This window comes from Rhododendron vialii, chromosome 8a (assembly GCF_030253575.1).
Source record: "Rhododendron vialii isolate Sample 1 chromosome 8a, ASM3025357v1".
NCBI classification, from domain to species: domain Eukaryota; kingdom Viridiplantae; phylum Streptophyta; class Magnoliopsida; order Ericales; family Ericaceae; genus Rhododendron; species Rhododendron vialii.
This window is the reverse complement of record NC_080564.1, coordinates 18,403,843-18,425,894: the sequence shown is the minus strand read 5'-3', so window position 1 is coordinate 18,425,894 and position 22,052 is coordinate 18,403,843. Positions and strand designations below refer to the sequence as shown.

The 22,052-nt window shown below is 39.5% G+C and overlaps 1 protein-coding gene across 2 annotated transcripts; it reads right to left on the bottom strand.

Moving 5' to 3' along the window:
* Positions 1 to 598: 598 nt before the first annotated feature.
* LOC131335715 (TPR repeat-containing thioredoxin TDX) lies at positions 599 to 20,335 on the bottom strand. Of its 2 annotated transcripts, XM_058371188.1 has the most exons (11): positions 20,314 to 20,335; positions 15,205 to 15,319; positions 15,063 to 15,099; positions 8,657 to 8,803; positions 8,479 to 8,566; positions 8,320 to 8,400; positions 8,147 to 8,211; positions 7,876 to 8,016; positions 7,439 to 7,555; positions 6,320 to 6,350; positions 599 to 1,203 (listed from the first exon to the last, which is right to left on the bottom strand). In XM_058371188.1, exons 2-11 carry the CDS (start codon positions 15,312 to 15,314, stop codon positions 869 to 871), a joined length of 1,152 nt encoding a protein of 383 aa, XP_058227171.1. In that variant the 5' UTR covers positions 15,315 to 15,319; positions 20,314 to 20,335; the 3' UTR covers positions 599 to 868. The 2 variants fall into 2 exon arrangements, with proteins under 2 accessions (XP_058227171.1, XP_058227169.1); XM_058371186.1 differs by lacking the exon at positions 20,314 to 20,335 and having other exon boundaries at positions 15,205 to 15,397.
* Positions 20,336 to 22,052: the final 1,717 nt, after the last annotated feature.

Genomic DNA, 22,052 nt, shown 5'->3' with positions numbered 1-22,052 from the left:
ATAATCCATATTTGGCTTCTGAGTTTTATAACTTAAGCCTTTTCAATTGGGCTCTACCATGGTGTCAAGGGGACCCCTCGTCGTCTCCAATAGTGGATCCCTTCTACAACCCCGGGAATCATTCTAGGGAAGACTCATATATCTGGTGCAAGTCATTGTTGTGAGTCAATACTTAACAACTCAGCAAACCCATAGGTCCCATACCCATTCTCGGACAAAGGTGCTAATAGTTTTCAGCCCAAAACCTGTCACATACGAGTCTTATGAAGATTTTGAACGGAAGTGCTTGCTGAACAAGAGCACGGATCCAAATTTGTAAATCCATGGCTTTGTGTGAAAGTGCAATTTGGTCCGCACTTCAAAACTCTTCCTATCCCGCAAGATGGTTTTGGCAGTTGTAGCTCTTAGCCTATCCCCCCTCTTAAAAACGTCTATGGTCTTGAGGTCAAAGCCACCAATCAGCTCCTGAATTTCTACATCTTCATAGTCGGTCTCTTCTTCTTTTCCTCCAACGATGCTGTCCCTATATTCATTCAAGAGCAGATAAACACCAAGACAATAACAATGGCCTGTCCCATCGCAGGTACACCAAAACAAGTTAAATCAGAAACCAGCATTTGTACCATAACCCATATATGCACAAAGCTCAAATATACAACATTAGGACAAGAAGATAAGACCAGTATGATGAGTCACACAAATGTACACATAGAGAGGTTCAAGATCAATTATAGGCAGTGTCCCTATACATGTCAAACTATTACAAAGTGTATTAGTAGCACCCATACAACTGCGAGGCTACAAGTACACAAACCATTTTGAGTAAAGTCAACACTCCTTATGAAAACATGCTAATTTCAGTAGTGAATCACGGCTGGCCAGCGTAGAGGGAAATCTTCTTTTCCAGTGAGCCTTTGTCAGCTCCTACTACCTTATCGATCTCTTTGCCATTCCTTATAAAGAAGAAAGTCGGCACGCTGCTAACATTCCAACGTGCTGCTGCATCTCTCGCCTCGTCAATATCAACTTTCAAGAATACAACTTTGGGGTACTTTGCAGCCAAGCTTGTATAAAGAGGAGAGATCATACGGCATGGCCCGCACCAGGTTGCGGTGAAGTACAGAACTGCCAGACGGGATGACCTTGAAGCAGCATTTAACATCTTCTCCAGTTCACCAGCAGAGGGAATGCCAATAACTTGCCCTACAAAATCATCAAAAAAAAGTTCATATATTACTTAATCTGTGAGACCCCATATAGGAAAGTTAGTCCCACATCGGGAAATTGGGAAAAGGTTGATTGGTATATAAGGCTTCGCGAGCTATATGACCCGAGGTTAACCTTTTGAGTCATGTGGTTAGGCTAAGGGTAAGCAGGTCAGTTGGCGCGAGTCGTTTTTCTATCACTTACTACAGATATGTGAAAATTATATATCAAATAAGATCCATATTGCATATAAAAGGTATTACCAATTGAAAAATATAACCAATTTTCTATTCGGTTAGGATACACTGAGGGACTAAAAAATTGGGACAGAAGGAGTATTTTTTATGGTTAAGACCACTTGTTATCTAATTCCCATCTACCTTCAATTCTTAAACACTGATCTTGGGTCCCTAGAAGATATGATTCCTTACGGTCTGATTCTAATGATTCTGACGATGAACTTTAGATTATTAAAAACAGCTGCTATGAAAGCAGAATAATTGGAAGCTGAGAGTTCATCAAAATCACCACCAAGATCCAGTCAATGCTGCAATTGTACTAGGAGCAATCATTCGGGAGGACACCAGAGGCTCTTTCTCAACTATTTAGCTGATCCACCAATTTTTCCTCCAAATGTATTCTAGTGTAGATTCTGAATGATATGTTCTATTTTTCTCTGCATTGGTTATAAGGTAAGAAGCTCATGAACTTCCTTTTATACAAAAGATGAATAATTTTGGCGTGCTAGTTTGTCTTCCCTTCAAAAGATTGTGGCACTTCGAATACTCGCTTATGGAATAGCGTCTGATTTCATAGATGAATACTTAAGGATCAGAGCAAGCACTGAAATGAAAAGCCTAAAAATATTTCAAAGCAGTAGTTGAAAACTTTCCTTGCGAATACTTGACATTTCTAGACTGGTAGCGACCGGTGAAATTAATGACTATCCTGAGATTTTGGGAAGTATTGAGTATGCGTTGGATGTGGAAGAATTGCCCAAAGGCATGGAAAGGGGCATATACTGGTCATGCCCAAAGCAACACTTATTTTTGCAATAGTAGCTTCATCTGATCTCCTGACATGGCATGCGTTTCTAGATTAGCTGGATCTCTTATTGATATTTATCTACTAAAAAGGTAATCTGTCAACGAAGCACAGGTACTTATTTTTATACAAGTTTTTATTTCTGGCATGCTATAGAAAAACATGACCTTATGCATTCATGGACGTCCCCGCCTCCACTTATTAAACTTATACTTTCCTTATTGAATTTATTCTCTCTTTGTTGTGTAGGTACTTCAAATTAGTTCTTTTGCAAATAAGAAAGTATATGAAAGATAAATAGAAATAGAAATATGAAATATGACTGGGAGGAAAAAATAGTTATTAACATTAACAATTAAGTATCTAGTACATGAGAGAGAATAGGTGTCAGTGGCATAGCCAAAAATTCATACCAATGGGGGCACAATCCAGCACATGCGACTTCGTTGTGAAATTTGTTTTCCTATCTCCTTTCAAAGAATCTGACAAACCTTGGTTTCCTTTCAAAATTATTTCTTCAAGATCCTTATTAGAAAACGTGTTTAACTATCACGTTATCCTACGTTAAAGCATCTTACTCAAAACCAATTGGCAATGAGGTGAGAGGCTGCCCAAGCTCATACACCTGTTTTTGAGGTAATAATTAACCAATGTGGGATAAACCCTAACTCTCCCCGCAAGTGCGACCCCAATAATGGGTTAACTCACGCGTGGAGAGTTAACAAGGATCAATAACATAGGATCACAACAAATAACGAAACTAGGTTCACTTAATTAAACACAAATAATGGGACAATCAATCAAGAAAGTCCTGTCCTAAAGCCTCCGAAAACCTAACTCTGATACCATGTTAAAGCATTCAATTGAAAACCAATTGGCAATGAGTTGAAAGGCCGTCCAAGGTCATAGACTAGTTTTAGAGGTAACAATTAACCAAGGTGGGACAAGCTCTAATCTAAGTAGCACGGACACGGATACAGACAAGAACACGTGACACAACAATTCTAAAAAAATGGGGATATTGACACGGCGGAGGACGCGCCACTATATATGAACAAATGAGCTTTCAATGTATCTTAACCATTTATCTGTTTTTTCTTGTATACATACATATATATGCAGAGAGAGAGAGAGCTCCTGGTTCACCTAGGGCTCGGAAGTTTGGAACGAGTCGATTGGATCGATTGATGTAGAAATTTAAGTTATAAATGCATAATTACTATTTAACCCAAATGTTTTGAATAATTTCATATTAACCCTCCAAAATTAAAAATATTACATTTTGACCCCAGTCGTGTCCCCTATCAAAAAATAATAAAAAATATTGGACACGCCATACGTATTTGGGCGTGTCCCCGTGTCCAATATGCGGATACGGCGCCCTTTTGGAGTGTTGGTGCTTCATAGCCTCTAACATCTTAAAGTAGCTAAGGAAAAAAATATCAAAGATAATTTTACATTTCAGATCAATTTATAATTTTCAGAAGTAAAATAATTCCATTTTTTGTTCTAAACGAATCATCTGCAACACCACAAGAGATGAGTTATTGATAGATTTAAGCAGAAAAAGAAAGGAATAAGGGAGAAGGTGAAAAAGAGCTTGGATTAACTCCATTTTGTCATGAGATAGTAATTTTAATTTCGTAAACATGTCGTAGTTTGGAGATGAAAGTTCAGTGAATATAGACTTGCTTGTAAGTAAGTAATTATTCAGTTGTTTTGGAGCACAGCCACATGGTGCCCCAACTCACTTCTCCATCACATGTAGGTGGGACTCACACATAATGTCTTGATTCCCAAATAAATGTGGTGGAGAAGAGTGTGGGGACATATTGAGAATGTCCTAAGAGCACATAACTTTTCATTCTTTGAAGGTGTTAGCGTGATAATTTATTTGACATTATATACAAATCCAAAAAAAAAAACCAACGGAGGCCCAGGACCCCAATGGTCCTTAACTCCCTCTGCCACTGGCAGGTGTACCAGTGTCGCACCCATCAACATACCCATGGCGTACCGGCGCCGTACTTGGATACAAAAATTTACCCAATAGATTTTTGGTGTGCCGGGTACGTACTTTGCCGTCCCCGTACCTGGTACTCATACGTCAACATTTATGGAGTACCCGTGCTCCGTAGTATTCCTTATTTAGCGAGCGAGCCCATGGTCGTGCTTCTTGTGTCAATAACACTTGTAAGTGTAATAATTACACAATGTGATACTATCTCGTTGATGGAATATATTCATGGCAATCTGTTAAAACACTTACATGTCCACAAGGGAACAAGAAAATACATTATGTCTTTTTTTTTGAACGGCAGAAAAAACATTCTTCAACGGCTCTAGAGGCACATAGGAAGACATAGAGCGTGCATTTGGGTGCTTCAAGCACGTTTTGGAATTATTGGTGGACTTGCATGACCTTAGGATCATGAGACACGCCATATATTATGAAGGCTTGCATTATACTTCATATCTCGATCATTGAGGATGAACAAACTAATAAAGTTCCTCCTGCAAAAGCATAGCACGAGCACAAAACCGAGCTTACAGAACTCCTTCAACGCCATTGTTGCATCAGAGCTAGAGGAACTCATCCTCAACTACAATCGGATCTTGTCAAACACTTGTGGCAACTACATAGCTAATCATGGGACAGTGTTGTTTCAAATGTCACTTCATTGTGACTTTAAATTTCATTATGGTTTCTATTATTTGAATGATGAGTCGTTTTGACCTCTCTTTTTTCCCTTCCGATGGTTCCTGGAGTTTGTATCTGTTAGATTGCCACGAGAGATTTGGGGAGAGAGATGTGGATGCTCTAAGGAGCACATATACGGACATAGAAAGGGACATGTTGGATGTAACCAAACCGAGCCTAAGTCTCAATCAATAGGGGTCGGCTACATGAATACATTTACTCCATTGAGCTCCGATGAGCGCATCGTGTTCCGTAATATACAAGAAACCTAAGTCTTTTCGAACTACTGCTAATGCTGAATACAAGATAAACACATACACACATATACGTACATACATACAAAAACAAAAAACATTAATTATGCCAAATTAGGAGAAAATAAACAAACCATATCAACGTTGAAGATGTTATGGAAATTATGAAAATTTCGACTCTGGCCCAACTCTGGAAATTACATTATGGTCTCCTAATATGTTCCCGGCATGTCCCCCACGTGTCTTATCCTGTCCCTAGCATGTTTGACCAGGAAAAATATGATTCAAATTGAACATGAATTTAAGCGTGCTCGACACGTGCCCAATGCGACTCGTATCGTGTCTGACACGAACGCGAGTTGTGTTGGGTTTACCACAGTTATGTGAGGCCAGCAGACGTGTCGCTGCATCTTAAGTTGTACCCATTGCAGAAGGCTCGAACTTACAACAAAGCCTAAGTGAGGTAAAAAGGTAGAATACTTCTCCAAACTCTTCTTTTATTGATTTACATGAGTAACTATAGTGGTTGACAGGACTTCCATATGAGTTAAAACATAAGTTGTTGGCTTTCATTACAAGGTTGACAGGTACTTTTATCTCTAGAACACTATGCAAAAACGAGGATCTATTGGTTCATTTAAGGTTAGTTTCCTTACTGGGTCCTAGATTGTATGAGAAGTGGGCTATCAGTGATTTCAGATCTGGATCCTATATCCCATATACTTTGCTTTAAATTACTGTGGATGTTTCTAAATCAGTTAAATTCTTGTGTAGAGATGCACAGGAGACTCCATTGATGGTTGCGCAATGCTTTGGAAAGCTGATAAGTAAGATCTGCATTGGGTCCTTCGTATTGAAAATACTTTGCGTTTGAAATACCTGATTTCATTTAACTCGTTCCGGTCAGGTAAAAATATCTTCATGAAGAACTGATAAGAGAGGAAAGACTGTGAAAGCCAACAAGAGAATGCAAGCATACCCAGAAATAATATTTGACGAGCAAACCATTCTCAGAAATAGTACTGTGCCAAAGTATTACTAATACGAAACAGAATTCTATCATAGTAGTTGCAAGCATCATACGAAATAAACGGTGAACAGAGACAACTCATACCATCTTTCAAGGCAGACACAGCTTCCTGACCCTATAATGAATGCAGGTAATTAAAAGAGTAATTAATCAACAGATATAAAGAGGTCTTTCAAAAATATACATCAAATGCAGTAATGATCAGCATTTAAAGAGGGATTAACAACCAATATAGAGACACTTGTAGAAATAGGGAGGGAATGACCACCTATCCGATGACAATCACATGGATGCAGGGCCTATAGGTTTTCCTTATTAACCAGGGGTACTCTGTGACATCAAGTAAGATCACCACCAGCTTCTTGGAACAGAGAGAGAGAGAGAGACCAAAATGAAGGAATCGGGCTGATTAACAGGTAGCTAAATCGAGCGTCATCCAAATTCCAACTTGGACACAGGCACTGAGAGAGTGAGGGGAACATTTGTATTTACACAAACAGGGCAGTTGGGCCTAAATTGTTCATCTTAGCTTGGTTAAGTGCAAATTGAAGAGCCTTATTTTTGTATTTATCAGTATAGAGCCCCAAGAAGGAGAGCAATAGGGCACTACACCCATAAATGAAAAACCCATCATCTAATTTTGTACCAGTGGACAAACCTAGAACTCTAAGTCTACTAAAGCCACTTGATCTTAACAACAGATAATCAAGTAAATAGCTGCACATGACCAGCAACCACAAACTGACGTCCAAAACATCGCTCAAAAGTGGTTAACAGCTACTTCTCAGAAAGAAAATTTCCTCTGACTTAAGTTGGATTGTCCTTCCATGGCTCCGGTTCTTCTTTGGTTGTCTGTTTCCACTATACGGGACATTCCAAAATCGTCTCTAGTTTCAAAATCATTCTTTTTAGATAATTTGGAAACTGCCTACAAGAACTAACAGAGATCTTTTGATTGGTAAATTTTTTGTATATTTATTGCTTATGTGATGAAAGGGCACACTTCTAAAACTGGGCAAACAGAACGGGAGGGAGGGATTACATCACATCGTATAATAGAAGCTCATTGAAGCTTCACTTTCAGAGGTTGTCCATTTGCTTTTCTCTTTCGTATGTCGCGTGCAGCACAAACTTTTTAGTTATCAAAATAAGAAACATGGAATTTACTATGCGAAAACATTGAACTACAAATGGATTACAAACTTTGGCTTCAGCGTGCCGCCTTTGCCTTTCGCGTTCAATTTTTCGTAGCTCCCTTTCTTTGCGCAGGCGTTCGTATTTTCTCCGATGCTCTTCGATTTTGTGTGCATTGGGTTCAACCTGCATATTTCAGAGGGTAAACTGGTTAACAGTCAATGGCATCTATTTGACCTACACGCAACCTGGAAGCTAACTAAAATGGATTTTTCAAGAGGCAATGTAAGGGTACATCTTCAACACATATATACATATATGTATCTATATAAAAGATTGTTTTGTCAATTTAGTAAGGGTATATAGGGGGACAAAATCAACTAGAACAGCTGTGAAACAAAAGGCTCTCGAGTCTAAGATCTCATAGAATGGTATCTATGACAGAACATAAAAGCATGAACAAAATTGAAAGTTCAAGAAAAAAGGGCGAGAAACGGAGGCAATACCTTTTTAAGGGCCACACCAATCTCCTCGTCATAATCCAACTTTGAAGCTACCCGCAAATCACTTGCTGCTTCTTCCCACTGGCCCAACATGGCTCGTGCCATTCCTCGTACTTTAAACCCTTTTGCTGAGTCAGGGTTGATCTTGACATGATTAATGATATCATACAAATTATGTCAGATGATAAAATGAATGAGCACATTATTGACCAAGTTCAAACTTTCTTTTATTTGCGTTCAGTTCTCTGAATGAATAACTGATCTAGTGACAAACCTGCAAAGCTGCATCAGCATCACGCATTGCTGCATTTGGCTTGTTAAGTTTCGCGTACACACTAGCTGTGAGTAAAGCTTTCAGTTTCCAAGGTAAAAACAGAAAGGGAAATATGCACAACAAAGACAAGAAAGCAGAAGAAACATCAAAATGCTTTACATGTAAAGACTTACCTCGAGTTGCATACAGTATTGCGGAACTTGGATTCAGCATAATGGCTTCTGTAAGATGACCTATGGCTTCCTGCAGCTTACCTGTTACACATACAGAAGTTGTTGCACGGCCGATAGCCAAGTCTGCAATATTTGAACAGCAAGAAACTGATAACTTGCCTCCTGAGATTGAATCCATGGCTTGTGATTTTGATATTTGTGCAGCATCCCTATTTTCTTCAGTAACTTCAATAGAGGGATCTCCCATCTGCAATGGAAAAAAGTAGAAGTGATTTTGTTTGAGGTTGAAGCAGGCAGCAGCATCATATTCCTCCACGTAGTTTCTCCTATTACCCACCTTCTGTGGAGGATCATAATCAGGATCCACAACATCAGTGTTATCCACCTCAACATCAGACTCAACAATGTCCTCGTCTGATTTATCATCACTTGACAGGTTGGGGTTTTTTGCATCAAGAGGTTCCTCTAATATATCCTCCTTATCCTGTAGATGAATGGCCAATAATTAGACAGTTTAGACCGATACTATAATCAGAAAGAAACCTCTAAATGTGAAAGATACAGCTAGTAACTTTTAATACACCAGAGAGAGAGAGAGAGAGAGAGAGAGAGAGAGAGCTAGCGAGCATGGTCTCAAACAATCTTGCTAAGGTGGCACCAAGAATGCCACGATATCTTTCAACTGGTATAAAACTCGAACACTTACAGGGAAAAAAAGGAACACCCCTGGCATTTGACGAAATGTCCTAGAAATCCCATCACACGGGGGGAAAAAAACATCATGAACACTCCCTCAAATTTGAAACCCAAGTGACAAACTGCAACCGTCCATTCTGATGTTAGCAAATCTAGAAGCTGCGCTATTAACTCAGGTGTCAGTCACTGATGATTAGTTCGTGAACTTCTCTTTACCTCAATGAACAACCATCAATGTGTTAATTAGAAATTTCAATTTTTTAATTTACTCCTTTTAAAAATGCTACTAGACATCCAATTTTATTGGTGTTAAAACACCTGTGCACTGTAAATCAACTCCCAATAAAAAACAGTCATTACATAAATCAGCTATGCCCTCAAATCCCCGGATGTTCACTGTTTGGTTTCTTTAATAAAGGTCAAATACCAAAATGCCAATTGCTTCATTTCATTAATGAAGATCATATTGTAGGACATTATAACATATTAACATTCCAGTACCATACTCCACATTATAAAAATTTCTGCATCTGGCATCAAGTATTCCATCAAAAACAAAATATCCGAGTCCCTAGATTAATATCCACAAAAGTAGACAATGAGCCATCATCCCCAGGTCATCACCCTTAGTGCCAATTACCTCTGCTAAGTCCTTGACACAAATAGTTATCCCAAGCTCCATAGGTGGATTAGCAGTCGAGTCATACACGTCAATTCTCCTATCCTGCCTCAAAGATGGTTGGATTCTCAACATTCCTCCCTCCTTGAGTGCCTAATATGATGCTTTAGCTCATCCAGGGTCATTGCTTCTTAATATCAATCCTTCTTTTCACAAGTCAGTAGGCATTTTGATGGTCCAGGGAGGTACTTGGGGCACCCATGTTTATGCTTGTTTATAGGGATTAATATCGAGCACTCAAGTAGTGCCATAACATTCCTTGCAGTGCTGATAAAAAAAGGGATAGTTTTTTCCCTTTTCATTTCGTAACAAAGAGGGGGACACATTTGTTAGACCACATGTGTGAGATGTCGGATTAAGGCGAAGAACAACAGAAAGTTTAGTTTAAAAGTTAGAATTACGTCTGGCCATGTTTTACTTTATGCTGTATTTTTATGTTTGATATTCATGGTTATGGTTCTTCAAGGAGGCTAGGAAAGCGGCGGGGAAGCTAAGATGAGATCGTTTGAGGATTTCTATGCTAGACAAGATAGTAAATGGAGAGAAGAATTTTTATAAGCTTGCCAAATGGAGAGAGACGAAAACAAGAGATATTTGTCAAGTTCAGTGCATAAGAGATGAAGATTGTAGGGTATTACTAGAGGATGATGAGCTTAAGGGTAGATGGAAGAACTACTTCGACAAACTCTTGAGCGAAAAGCATGAGGAGAACCTAAGCGAAGAGGGTTTGAGTGCTTCTAGTGGTAGCGGCCGCCAAGATTATGTGTTTCATCGTGGAGTACAAGAGCCCGAATGGCGAAGGCGCTGAGAAGGATGAAGCCAGACAAGGCTTTAGGACCGAATGGTTTTCCTATTGAGGTGTGGAAAAGCCTTGGTGACGTTGGAGTGTTGTGGTTGACAGACTTTTTCATGAAGATTATTCAGACTGAAAGATGCCTTGTGAGTAGAGAAAAGAGTATCTTAGTACCTACATGCAACCACAAAGTGGATTTTCAAAGTCGCAAATTATAGAGGTAAATTGATGAGCCACGCATTGAAGTTGTGTCAAAGAGTTCTGAATATTTCCTAAGAAAGATGACAACAGTATGGGAGAATCGGTTTATCCCTGGTAGATCAACTATGGAAGTAATCCATTTGTTAAGGTGATTAGTTGAAGAGTATAAAGAGAAAAAGGACCTTTCACATGGTTTTCATAGACTTTAAAAAAACAGATCATAAGGTGCTTAAAGGCGTTAGATGGTGAGTCTTGGAGAGAAAGAGCGTGACAAAAGGGTATATCGATGTGGTTAAGGACATGCAAGAAGGTGCTGCCACTACTATTACATCTCTAGTAGGGGAAACAAGCGAATTCCCAATCACCATAGGATTATACGCCCGCTTTGAGCCCTTAACTCTTTGCCCAGGTTATGGACTAATTGACTAGGCATACTCAGGACGATATCTCATGGTGTGTGTTATTTGCGGATGATACTGTCTTAGTACATGAAACCACAAGAGGTGTGAATGCTCAATTACAAACCTGGAGACAAGTATTAGAGTCAAAAAAAATTGAAGGATCGGTAGGAGGAGGATTGTAGTTGGTTGACTGCCGATTTAAAACAAGTATCCTAACATAGGTAGTAGTTAGGGGTTGCAAATGGGCGGGTTTGGGCCAAATTGGGTAAGTTGTAAGTGGGTTGGGTCTTTAATGGGTCAATGACCCATTAGACCCATTAATTATGAGTCTAGTTACTCATACCCAGCCCGACCGATTTATTTAAAAACAAACCCGACCCGCCCATTAGCCCAATTACATACTACTATATACTAAATTTAAAATGACTAAAATATCAATGTACACTAACATGACCATATTACCCCTGTAAATTTAAATGACTAAAATATCCATATACACTAAAATTAACATACTATCCCTCTACTACTTAAATGACCAAATTACCCTGTACACTTAGGGTGAATTTGGCTTCATAAGTGAAATAGTAACTTATTTTTTGTCTTTATTCAATTTTTTTTTTATTTGTTAGTTTTCGTCAAACTTTTATGACTTATTGATTCGTTTCGGCGAGAGGAATCAGAAAAGTATAAAATTTTGATCAAAACTCATAATGTTTTAAAAAAAACAAAAATAAGTAAAATAAGTTGTCTTTTTGACTTATTTTTCGTCTTTATTCAAAAAATTGAGTTTCGATCAAATTTTTTTACTTTTCCGATTCCTCTCGTCTAGACGAATCAATAAGTCACAAAAGTTTGAAGCAAAATTGATAAATGCTAAAAAAATCAAAGATCTGTCTGAACGAAATTGTCATCTAGAGTCTGAATGAAACACATATGAGAGAGAGAGAATATTTGTGAGTATGGTAATGAACTTTGGCTCTCTCATCTGTGTAAAATTCATAGAGAATTTTGACCCAAGTGAACAAGAACTCTGGCTCTACCCATACTCATTTGTGAGCAATGAATAATTTGTGAGATAGCTAACTTAATTTTGGTTGGTTTTTTTGTTCTTTGTTAAATCTTGCTAGAATTTCATAATTCAAAGGAATTAACCGAGTCACATAGGCAATTGATGTAACAGTTGAACGATTTGTGTGGTTAATTAGCTTGCTATGGGATGGACAATGCCAAACATAGAGAGAGAGAGAGAGAGAGAGAGAGAGAGAGAGAGGAGTGGATGGAGGTTTTTTTTTTTGGGTCATGTTCATGACTTATTGGGCCATTTTAGTTGACCCAATTAAGACCGAATTAATAAATGGGTTAGATGGGTTGGGCCCATTCTAACCCAACCAATAAATGGGTTGGGTTGGGTCCTTAGTGGGTGGGTTTGGGTTGATTAATGGGTTTGGGTCCAATTTGCCACCCCTAGTAGTAGTAAAGGATATGATGCTCACACTCAAATGAGGACATGGCACTTTATAGAACCACTTAGATAAAATTGATCCATGCAACTAACCCATATAATTGGACGACTGTTAAATGTAGGAAGAATAAAAAAGAGAAGAGAAAAACAGCAAAAATGTACATATTTGTTGAGTTGAGTTAAATGGACATCTCAATCTACTTAAACGGAGTCGTCCAGTAAAAAGCAAAAGAATAGCTTCTAAAAAACACAATTAATAACACTTTGTGAAAGTGCTGTTATGCCCATTCTATGGCATAGTGGATGCACCTCGCTTCTGAAAAGAGGTGTAACTGTATAAGTACTGAGCTAAAGACAATCATGGAAGTGTCCAGTCAGTTCCTTAACTTAAGCATGTGTTAGGCATGAATTTCCAGAAGCCACCAGCAAGTATGCCACTAGTCTATGCTCAACTACTTTTTCACTTTTTTCCTTAGTTTGGGTAAATTAAAGCTAGCTTTTCTGGGATCACCAATAGAGTACAGACGTCCAGCACCACATGAACATGCTTCAGCCAAAATGCAAGAGGCAGAAAATAACTCAGTACATTAGGACAATGCATCCATATTGTCACAGATCTAAGTAGCATGATCTAGGACGAGTATATATGACCTGATACTGAAAAAAAATACTCTATAACCACCTAACTCATAATCACTAATTGAAATAAAACATTATATTTATCACGGAATTAATGTGCCATTGCTAAAAAAGACACTGCTTCCTAAGGAATGCGTAAATTACAACACAGAAAGAAGAAAGCCAATTTGGCAATCCAAATGGTGTCTTTAGAAGCCAGAGTAGTCCTCGGGTTCAATCCAAGTCTCTGTACGTTTATAGCGGTTAGTTCGCTCCTGGTAGGAGCTATTTATGACTTGTTCGCTTAAATATGACATTTTGGTACTCTACAGATCTGCTGCAGATAGACTCCAGCCTGAATTTTTGGCTACTTTAATCCGAAAAGGAGATAAACCTAGCTTACCATTCCACAGAATCCGTAAAATGATTCTTAGCACAGGTCTATAACTCAATACCCAAGATCTCAATTAAGCAGTCTCCTAGTGCTTCTGCAATAAAATTTGCCAATGGTCCAGCAAACTGCAGCCCCTTTCAATATATAAACCTCCTACCTCTCCTCTGCCAATTAGAACCTATGGTGGCTTCGGTTACGAGCTCGGTAACCATGCCTAGACATCGTGAGCCGAGGTCTCGTAAGGGTCCACCCCGCAAGTTAATACATGTGATGGACCCCGATGTATTGTTCGGTTTATCGCTCGGTATCAAGCCCTCTGTACCTGCTTTGGTAACTGTCAACAGCATACAATACATTTGTATGGACGTTCCCGAAGCCGCCTACGAGAGGTAGTTACTCCAGATAGGGACCACGATGATTATGTGGCAAATGTAATCATTGGGATCAGATCTGGCCATGTGCTCCATAACCGTTTTGCTCCATTTGTCATATATGACGTCACCCGAGGCAGTTACCCGAGCGTATCCTCCACTCGCTAGCCTGGAGGCCAAGTAAGCCTAGGTCTATAAATACAAAGGGATATTCACCTGGAGAGGTATGTCATTTTTTCCCTAGCCCTAGATCTACATTTCTCCCCTGAGATCTAACTTGATCGTCGGAGGATCACTGGGTTATCCCAGCCCTAGTGACTTGTTGCAAGTCTAGCGGCGGGAGGACGGAGCAGCAAAGGGAGAAACATAACCTTTATCACGGTCAAGATCCCGTCAAATCGAACCCCTACAAAACCAAAGGCCAACAACACACATTACCTAAACCCACACCACAACCAATGGTGGGCAGTATTATTGCAGGCATAAACTACCACTCGCAATCAGATAAAATCCAAATGTGGACTTTGAAGGAAAGATTACAATCCAAAGAGTCCCCAAGTTTTTGTAGTAGTGCACATCTTCAGGCATAAAGCTAAACAAAAATTGGAATATCAGTTCATTTTCATGGAACATCCAAACCGCCAACAAAGCAATGAATCAAATTTCTTTGTCAATAGGGCTACAAACGAACCGAGTGGCTCGCGAGTAGCTCGTGGCTTGGCTCATTAAGGGCTTGAATCGTTTACAAACAAGCCGAGCTCGATCTCGAATTTTAGGCTCGTTTAGTAAACGAGCTGAGCTCAACACTCTAAAGCTCGGCTCAGCTCGAAAAAACTTGGCTTGTTAGTATAGGCTTGGCTCGTAGAAGAGGCTTGTCTAGTAAATGACTGGATTCCACTCGTTTAGACACGAGTTGAGCTTGAACACTCGGCTTGGCTTGGTTCGGCTCGTTTGCACCCTATTTGTACACCAGTTCTTCAACTTAAAATATTGACTTCAAATTTAGTCGTAAGCAACAAAAACAATGGCAGTAGAATTGTTGTAGTTTTGTATTTCCAAGTGGGTGGCTTTTCTTTTCGAAAGCAGATAAATCAAAGTAAATGAAGCAATAAAGGTTGATTCGCTTACTGATTTGGGAGCTGCCGGTGGAATTCGAGCGCCAAGGCTAGAGACAAAAAGGCCCCCAAAATGTCTCAGATAAAGACGATACGCTTTTGAATTTATGAATATAGTTATCGAGTGAAAGCAAGAAAGGTTTAGACTGTTGTACCTTTGGAGATAGTTTTTGAAAAACGCTAGAGATGGGTTGTGTATAATCGAGGGGTTGGATTGGCACTCCTTCACGAAGCCCTTTAGCTCTGCAACCTTTTCAGCTTCCATGGCCATCTCTCTCTCTGTCTCTCTCTGCGCGCGCGCCCCTTGCGACCTTCGAGCTTCAAGAATTGTGGAGAAAGTGTGTATTCTGCGGAATTTTTATTTTAATAAAAATACTTATGATGGTTTTTGGGAAAACTACCAAAATCACCCCGAAGGTTTCCAAAAATTACATATTTCCCCCTCATTTTTGGAAAATCACAAAATATCTCCTATCACATAACAAATTACTCCCTTGTTGTGATGTAGTCGCAAGAAAATTTGTTGAAATCTGTTTTACATTATCAAATTCTAATTAGAATGGACCACATTATCCTTTTGTAGCTTGTGAAAAGGCTGCACGGGTTTAAAAATAGCCATTCACAGGCTAAAAAAGGAACACTTTGGTCTCTTGTAATTAGGATTGATGATGTCAAACAAGTTTCATCGATTTTCCAAGCTGCATCACAACAAAAGAGTAATTTGTTATGCAACAAGGGGAATGGTATAATTTTCCAAACATGAGGAAGCAATTTATAATTTTTAAAAACCTCAGGAGCGATTTTGCTAATTTACCCTAGTTTTTAAACCATATATAAAACTCGTATAAGGCGCATTATGAAAATGTGCCCTCCTATCCTTTGGATACAAGGCTAAAGGCATAAGCTGATAATTTGCCCTTCTATAGGTTGCATTGCCCTAATACATCATTCGGTTTAATTACGTCTCACTATTCATAATTTTGTGCATATCCACTAAGTGATTGGGTAAAAGAACGAAGAGGGGAATGTTCCAGAGGTGCAAAGGGTGGGACAATGCACAACGTTGGTTCAACAAACAATGCTCTTATTTGCTCATTAAGTGGGAGCAATCATGAAAGGACTGTTGGAGGTAGTTGCGGAAAGAAAAAAGGTGGTGGTTTACAGAGTACTAAGATAACTCAATTCTGTCAAACAAAAAAAAAAAAGATAACTCAATTCTATAAGATGACAAAGGTTGCATTTACATGAGCGACTACCACCATGGGATATCCATGACCAGTACATTTCAAGACTGGTCGAGGAATTGCGAGAGGGTTGGATTTGACCTAAGTGGTAACTAGTGCCTTCCCAAGCCTGCAAAACCCACCACCAGTCAACGATTAACCAACCATACACAGCAGGAAGGGACTCCAATGCCCAATTCAATCTCAACTATAAGGTAAAGGGTATAGAGCTTTACTAATGTAGTAAACACATACTTTTATAAGGTTTATTAAATACCTTGAGTAGAGAGACTATACTTAGGCTTCAAGTAATCTTGTGTTAGGCACATGCTTCATGGAATGAGAAGATTGAAGTAGTATCTTCGTTAGCCTTATTATGTTACCCATAATCGCCTTTGTGAATGGCGTCACGCACCTAGTGTCATGTGGATGGGCTCCACATCACCAAGCCATGCCACACGGCATCTACGTGCAGCCTTGCAGGTTGTTATCCCTCCAAGTTGGTTCTATGCTTGCTTGATTTGATCGTCATGCCTTTCACCCTTAGTTCCACGGGCTTAGACTAGCAAGTTCCAATCCTCCAAGCCCATACCAGCTTCCGGCCAATAGTGACCTAGCTAGTTTGCCCACACACTATCTAAGTTGTGTGCTTTGCCCATTTCCCAGGCCAATGCCTACTTCGATTTGGCCCACTACAATGAGGTTAAACATCATTTTCTACTCCCACCTTTTCAAATCCGCAACGCTAAATATGTCCATTTTTTCCTTATGGTTTACTGAAATCGATGGAACTGTTGTTAGGATAGAAAGATCTTGGAGTTTGTCCTACATTGGTTAAACATAACCTCCAAATCTAGTATGTGAGCTTGGGAGCCTCTCCACTTCTTACTAATTGGTTTGGAGTTGAATGCTTTAACATGGTATCAGAGCTAGGATTTTAGAGAATTTGTTCCCCCTTGTTTGTGTTATAAGTGCACCATTGTTTGTTGTGATCCAACAAGTGTTATGGATCCTTTGTTTACCTCTCCACGTGAAAGTTAGGGGTCGCATGTGCGGGGGAGTATTAGTATTTGTCCCACATTGATTAAATATAACCTCAAAACCTAGTATATGAGCCTAGGGGCCTCTCCACTTCTTGCCAATTACTTTGGAGTTGGATGCTTTAACTAAAGATTCACATCCATTGTCACGAAGGTTGCAATGCCATCACCAGAGGGATTCCCACTGCCATTTCAATTTCCATGGTCATACATTGGAATTAAAAACAAACACAACTTAGTGAACCAGATCTTAATGTTAAAAGAAAATAGAAATAAAAAAACAATAACTAAATCTGTACGATTAAATCCCAATCTCTTCTCTCTCTACCTTATCTTCTCCTCCTTCAATTCTCTCTATACTTCTCTTGTCCAGCGGCTAGGTTTTTCGTTCGGGGGGTGGGGGCTGCCCCATCCTCTCCTCTACCTTTCCCCTCCTCACCTCTTCTTCTGCTTCCCCCTTTTCTCCCATCATTTCCTTCCCCGTTCTCCCTCCCCCGTCTGTTTTTCTTGTCTTTCGTTTTATCCATCTAGTGGTCGGGCTGTTTGAGGCGGTTCCCCATTCCAGTGTTCAACGTTTTCTGGTTTAGGCCGGAGCAAGTAGGCAGCTTGCAGTGGTCTGACGAGGTTAGGCCCCCCATCCGTTTCCTTGTTTCATGCTTCTTGTTCTAGTAAATGAGCCTTTTGTGGCGGTTCCCCGTCTTTAGTTCAATGTCTTTGGGTCGGACCGGAGCAGGATAGGCGGCTAGTGGTGGTCCGGTGGGTGGCAGTCGTCGGTGTGGCTTAATAAGGTGAAGGTGAGGTTGGGTTAGGGTTTTTTTTTCTTTTCGATTTTTTTCTTCCTCTACCGACTGTTTAGGTCTCCCCTGAATCGGTTCGGTCTTTTACCAGTTTGGTTTCCCCAGATCTGGTATGGTTGAGGTGGTGGGCGAATAATCCGGTGCCTATTGAGGAATGGTCTATTGATGGTGGTATGTTGGTGTTTTGTTTGGGGTTGATGGTGGTTCGGTGGTGTAACAGGGGTTAGTGGTGGTTCGATGGTGTTGGTTTGGCAGCGCAATTGTTCGGCTAGAAGAAGGCTGGTCTATGGTTGCCGTGGGGATAACAGCGCGTTTGAATCGCGGACGGTGTGTTCGAATGTCACGCCCCGCCCTGCAAAACGACACCCATTGTGGGCCCGAGTCGGCGCGGCCACGTGGCATTCCCAAACGCCAACCAAACAATCACTTAACAACAAATATTAACTCAGAATAAACCAGCGGAAGACTTAACATTAATATTATTAAAAGAGTCGACGTTATACCCATAACTTTACATACTTGGCAAACTAAAGTGCAAAACATCTTTTACAAAACGAGTCGATTATATATACAAGACAACTCACTACCACCGACACAATCAACATCCTCAAAGCCAACCCCAAAACGCCGACCGGTAGTGGACCATCCTACAAACCCCTGCTATCTGGCAATCCAAAAGAAAACCAGGAGTGTGTAAGATATAGAATAAATTCAATAAAACTCAACATAAACAACTAACTGAACAACTACAATTTATGTTCACAACACATGCAGTGACACGTTTGCCACATCCTATGTACCCAAGGTATTGTGTCCCACACACCAAGCTCCCATTCACCGTAAATAGAACGGCACGGCCCACGACATGGTGTGACTCACTCCACAAACCTTATACGGGTACAATCAACATACACCAATCATGCACGCCAGTAACTAAACCAACCATAGCATGATGCACAACCAACATGTTAACATCTCATTGAAGATATAAGATATCAAACACACTCACCTGTGAGTCGACCGAAGTTTGCCAACTTACGGTTTTGGCACCTCCCGATTACTCAGCTCGTTACCTAACCACACGCTTAACTGTATTAGTAATAAGTTCAACGAACGATCAACACAAGAATAATAAGCTCATAAGGAACTAAACAATGGCCAAAGAATAACACACATGAAGTTCAAACACAACAACACTCCCAAAATAACAAGACATCCTACAACCAGCCTGTCTTTAAAAGACTGTAGCATTTTATAGGATCAAAGTTGGGTCATGAAACCACCACCATTAGAAAGTAGACTTTCAGTACACCAATATCGATAAAGAGTTTGTCCTAAATAGATTTCGAATGACAAAGTTACGACTGTCCAAAGATGCATACTTAGAAACACAACTCTGCAGTTTCTGCACAACAGCCTGTGATCGAATGCTCATTAAAAATCACATACTCAATCTTTTCCATTAATTCTAACACCAAAACATCACCAATTGATCAGTGTTTAAGACTCATGAGAACCCATAGCCAGTAAGTATATTTATCTATGACAACATTGATGAATAACATATCTCCAAAACCTGCCCAGATTTCCAGAGTTAACAAACCATTAACTTCAGAACCGAAACTGAGTTTTCCTAGAAGTAACTAAGGCACAAACCTTACATGTTCAGAAAGGTATGTAAGTCTAGTTTCAGAATCAAGAAACGGTGTGTAAAACCGACACCCGAGCAAGAAGTTATGCCCATTTTTCCAACACGTGTCTGTGCTGTCTGCACAGACGCGAATCAGACACCAGTTCAGTCCACGAATTTTGTAGGCCAGAACACTTCGAGTTATTTTCTGAAAATTTAACACGATGCAATAGACTCACAAATGAACCTTCAGGATTTTTTTCAAGAATTTAGAAGATTTCTAGGTACCTTGAATAAATTCGTCAAAACAGGACAGATTATGAACTTGTTCAAACACAGTTATGCATGTTCATCATATACACGAATTCTCTGAAATAAAAACTCAATTCCAACCTCAAAAACCCTCTCCCATGGCTTCAATTCAGAGCATATTAGATGCAGAACATGAAATCTAGTATGGAAACATGAATTTCAGCACTTAAGAAGATGAAACTCACCTAATTAAACTTCAATTCAAGGCTAGCTAAATCTTCTCTAAGTTTTCCCCTATTCTTCTCTTCGTCCTCCTGCCATTCCTCTCTCTCTCTCTCTCTCTCTCTCTCTCTCTACGTGTATCAACGAAGAAAAGAAAAATAGAACACGTAATCCAGTTTGATAAACTCTAGGGAAGATTATTGTGTACCAACAAGACCACATGCTATCATGCTCCAATTCCCAAATCACACACAAGCCCTCATGCTTCTAATGTATGCAATTTAACCCCGTGACGTATAATTTAATTAAATACGTGAATTAAAATACCAAATATCCGAGACGGGTGCGACATCGAAGCTCGCTGTGTCAGCAAGGGCTTGCCTCAGAGTCTCTCCGCTGCTCTGGTTCGGGTGTTTTGGCTCTCATCCAGATCTGGCTGGCAACCCTTGTGGATTAGTCCATGAGAGCAATTAGCTTGTAGTTGATATTGTTGTTGTTTGCCTTTGGATTTTAGTGGTGCTTAGTTTTTAGGGTTTGAGCTGTGGATCTTTGAGGTCCTCTGTTATCTAGACCTAAATTGGTTCTTATGTACCGACGATTTTGCCGGGCCTACTTCGGCAATAGGTGCCTGAGATCGAAGTTTAGGTGGCTCTGATTCTTTTATGTATCTTTTCTGGAATCTGTATTGCTTGATGGGCTTATGACATTTTCAAAAAAAAAAAAATTATGTACGAGCACCGGATATATTATGATTCCTAAAAAAATAGAATATATGTTTTTTCTGAACTGAAATCTGACTACATAAAAAAAATAAGAAAATTATTTTTCAAACTCGGAAAACTAAACCTCGAAACCAAACCAAACTAAACCTCATAAAAGGCTTTTTAATATTTTCTTGCTATTGCAAACTCATATTGCATTTATAACCACCACCTCTAGGATATATAGTTGGACCCAAAAAATAATTAAGCCAATGTACCGTATGGTAGAGGTGTGTACTGTACGGTGGAAATGGTAACCGCCCCAACTGTAAATCGGTTGGGACGACGTTGGTTTGATGAACGGTGGATAAGTTGGCCGTACGGTAGAGTTGACTTTGGATTTTTGAAGAAATTGAAAGGAATTGTTCCCAAAAAGGTTGAATTGAAATCTGTTTATCAACATCGGGGAGTCGGGGACTTAAAAGATGTCTAAGGCATCCAAATTGGGGTGTTTACATCATAGCCTGATGCTGATGTTGTAATAGAAGCCATAATATAACACCACGCCATCTTATCAACCTTAACCCAATCTTTATAAGGCTTTGCTTCTTGTTCTGTGGCATTCTCATCAGGTCTAGGAGGGCACACCTCAGACAACACAATATCCAAGTTTCTTTTCCAGTCAATATAATTCGGTCCATTAAGATTATTTTCTTTGAGAATAATGGCAAGTGGATTGAAAGTGTCCATTTTTGAATGTGAGAATCACATAACATAACAACAATTATGAAGGGTAATAAAAACTTTGAATTTCATTTTAATATTGGTTCCCTCAACCATATGTTAAAAGAAAAACATTGGCACCTCGCCAAATTTTCATTGGAAAGAGAGTGTTTTTCCTCTATGGATTTCTAAACCCTAGCTAGGGCTAGAGGTGAAACCTCAATGGATTCATGGTATTTATTTTATTGATTCGTACTTATTTTTAATGCAAGATTCGTATTGATCGTTTTGATTTATTTATTTAGAAAAGTTTTTTTGTTTTGTAAAATCTTGAGCTTCATCGTGATTTTGGATACGTTGAATGCTTGTTGTTGTTGAGATTCCCTGCGAATAAATAACGGAGTCTTTAATGTTT

Coding starts and splice junctions, on each gene's coding strand:
- LOC131335715 (XM_058371186.1), bottom strand. CDS start 15,320: ATGGCCATGGAAGCTGAAAAGGTTGCAGAGCTAAAGGGCTTCGTGAAG. Junction 7,556..7,875: donor TTGGTGTGGCCCTTAAAAAG/GTATTGCCTCCG, acceptor TGAAATATGCAG/GTTGAACCCAATGCACACAA. Junction 1,204..6,319: donor TGTGTCTGCCTTGAAAGATG/GTATGAGTTGTC, acceptor ATGATTTTGTAG/GGCAAGTTATTGGCATTCCC.